Here is a 2,637-nt window from a genome sequence, read left to right as displayed (position 1 = left end):
TTATCTAATGTTGAAGCAGTTAAGATTATTGTGGAAAAAACATATTTACATATTCTTATATAAATTACATTAAAATACTTTCAATTATATGTACGATATCTGTCTCATACGTAACAAGAGTATTTTATTAAAAAAATTATTATTGAATTTATACACAATAAAAGAAATATATGATCTCTTTCAGAATATCTTTCTTAGGAACGCATCTACCGTTCACAGTGATTTTATCACTGGTAATGTTCTACAAATGAGATAGACCTCGTACATGTTTTTATATCTTTCCATTCTTTCATTTCTACAAAACAGATTACATTATTTTAAAACCATAAAATTTATTCTCAAACTTCATTAACGCAAACTATTATGTTACAAATATAGACTCATACTTTGTGCAAATATACATACAAAAATTTAATTTGCAAAAATTAAAATCATTTTTCTTGCATTGAGAAAACAGTTTGAATCACAAATTCTTATATTAATCTTCTGCAATGAGAAGGAAAATATTACTAAAAATATCAATATTCAAATTTTATAGTAGAATAATGTAAAATTTATCAAGTTTTTTTAATGAAAAATTATTTGTCTGAATTTTACTCGAAGACTTATAATTAGTTAAAAATTATAACACTATAGTTTTTGTGATGATAGATAACAGCCTGATTTGCTGTTATCTGTTATATCTATAATTCTTGTTAATAAAAACCGCAACTGTAACTGAAGAGATAGTCGGTGACAACTCTTTTTTACAAGATCTTCTTGTTACAAGGTTCTTGGTTGTCCAAAATTTTCGTTTGTGTCGCCACAACATATGTAATGTTAATGACGCTTTGGTGTGGTACGGCCGATGAATCTTTCCTCTTGCGGGTGCATATTTCGGGCACAAATGACACTTAAACATTCTCTGTGCTATCGATCTCTTTTGAGATTGAACACTTTTAGTAGTTTTAATAATTTTGAACTTTTGTCTTATATTTTGCAAACCTAAAGCGGGTATCAAATATCTCATTTGATAATCAGGTTGCCGTATAACTTGTCGGGGCCGACTTTGTTTCCGTCTCGATGTTGTACATCGCGAATTTTCGCTTATATTTTCCTTTTCGCTTAAAATACTTACATATTCCTGCGAAGATGATGATTCCAAAACTTCATCAGCGGCTCTTGACGTCGATGGTAACTGCCAACTACATGTAAAATCATTATTAGATGTATCGATAGCGTCGTTTCTACTCCCGTTATTGTGATCATTTAAATATGACTCAAGATCATCATCTCTATCGCTCTTGAAATCGCAGACGCGACATATGACAAAGTCACGACTGCGTGCCTCGCGGCCGTTACCATTGCTTCGGACGATATCATCATCGTCGTCGTCATCGTCGTCGTCACCAATGGTGTCGCCTATGTGACGGTGCGACCGCTTCTCCTCCTCCGTAGGGTATGCCATAGTTGTTGCAGTTGCAGGGGACTTTACCATCTCGTGGCTGCAACCACCGCGGCACTGTTCCATAAGTTACGTTCGCGTCATTTTTCTACCAACGTACGAGTGTTCGTCGTAACACGACGTGAAAGAAATAAAACTGTGTAACTGGACAAGAACACATTCAGCAACAACAACGCGTACGCAATCAGAATCGCGCGGTCTACGACATCGAAAAAGCAAATTGAAGCGTGCACGTGATAGCATACGAGATGAAAAAATATCGTTTTTTTTAACTAAAAATAATATCAAAAAATGACGCTAGAACGTAACAAAATATAGGAGGAGGAGGTGGGCAATGATGCGCGAGATGACGAATCGCCGGACCGCATCATGAACGGGTAACGATTGATGTATATCGATTTCGCATTAAATATAGAAAATGTGATAGCATTGAATGTTCCATAAATCATCCGTACAATAGCAGACGGACGATCAGAACTCATGACAAAAAGTTAATGCATACAAATCGTGACCCGTCGTCGAGCGCGCCAACATTAGCCAAATGAGCGAACATAAAATTCGAAAGAGCTCGCCATTTAATGTCGTACGGCATTCATTGCGCAATTAATGATAAATAAAAAAGTAGGGAAAACGCAACAAAATGCAATTAATTGAATAAATAAATGGAAGCCAAGTGTCAACGTGCAGCAACAATAAATGTTATAATGCTTACCCGAGTATAGTGCTTGGTGGTATCACAGTGGTAGCAGGTGCAATCGTTGGAGCCGGTGCTGGAAAAACTGGTGGCCCAGGTGGCGGTCGTCCTCCTCCCACGGGACTGTAAATCCAATAATGAGCAATAGATAATCGTGTAAATTATTCGGTTGAGAATGAAGGTGTTCTAGACTATTACAAAACGATTCAATTTCATTTTCGAATATTTTTACGAAATTATACGAAAAATTTATTTCGTATAATTTCAAAAATCAATTTACAATCTTTAGCAAAGGAATAAAAACAATAAAAGATTTCTAATATTTGCATAATTAAGATTATAATTTTTAAACAATAAAAATCTTATTAGACATACTCGTATGTAAGAACACAACCAGTAAGAAATAGGAACGCCCATAACGATCGAAGCTGGATGTTTGATGTTTCAATAATTCAATGTGAATTATACACACACACACGCGCGCGCGCGCTTGTGTGTG

General features: G+C 35.2%; 1 protein-coding gene across 1 annotated transcript in view; it reads right to left on the bottom strand.

The window, feature by feature from the left end:
• Nucleotides 1-591: 591 nt before the first annotated feature.
• The window catches only part of LOC108747064 (zinc finger protein 260), a 16,069-nt gene continuing 14,023 nt past the window's right edge, over nt 592-2,637 (bottom strand). The window contains exons 7-8 of the mRNA XM_018484310.1: nt 2,157-2,261; nt 592-1,184 (exon numbers count right to left, since the gene is read on the bottom strand). Of these exons, the coding sequence (XP_018339812.1) occupies nt 671-1,184; nt 2,157-2,261 (619 nt within the window). The 3' untranslated portion in view covers nt 592-670. The remainder of the gene's footprint in view (nt 1,185-2,156; nt 2,262-2,637) is intronic.

Source organism: Trachymyrmex septentrionalis, unplaced genomic scaffold (assembly GCF_001594115.1).
Source record: "Trachymyrmex septentrionalis isolate Tsep2-gDNA-1 unplaced genomic scaffold, Tsep1.0 scaffold190, whole genome shotgun sequence".
NCBI lineage: Eukaryota > Metazoa > Arthropoda > Insecta > Hymenoptera > Formicidae > Trachymyrmex > Trachymyrmex septentrionalis.
The sequence above is the reverse complement of the archived record's forward strand: the minus strand, read 5'-3'. Positions and strand labels throughout refer to the sequence as shown.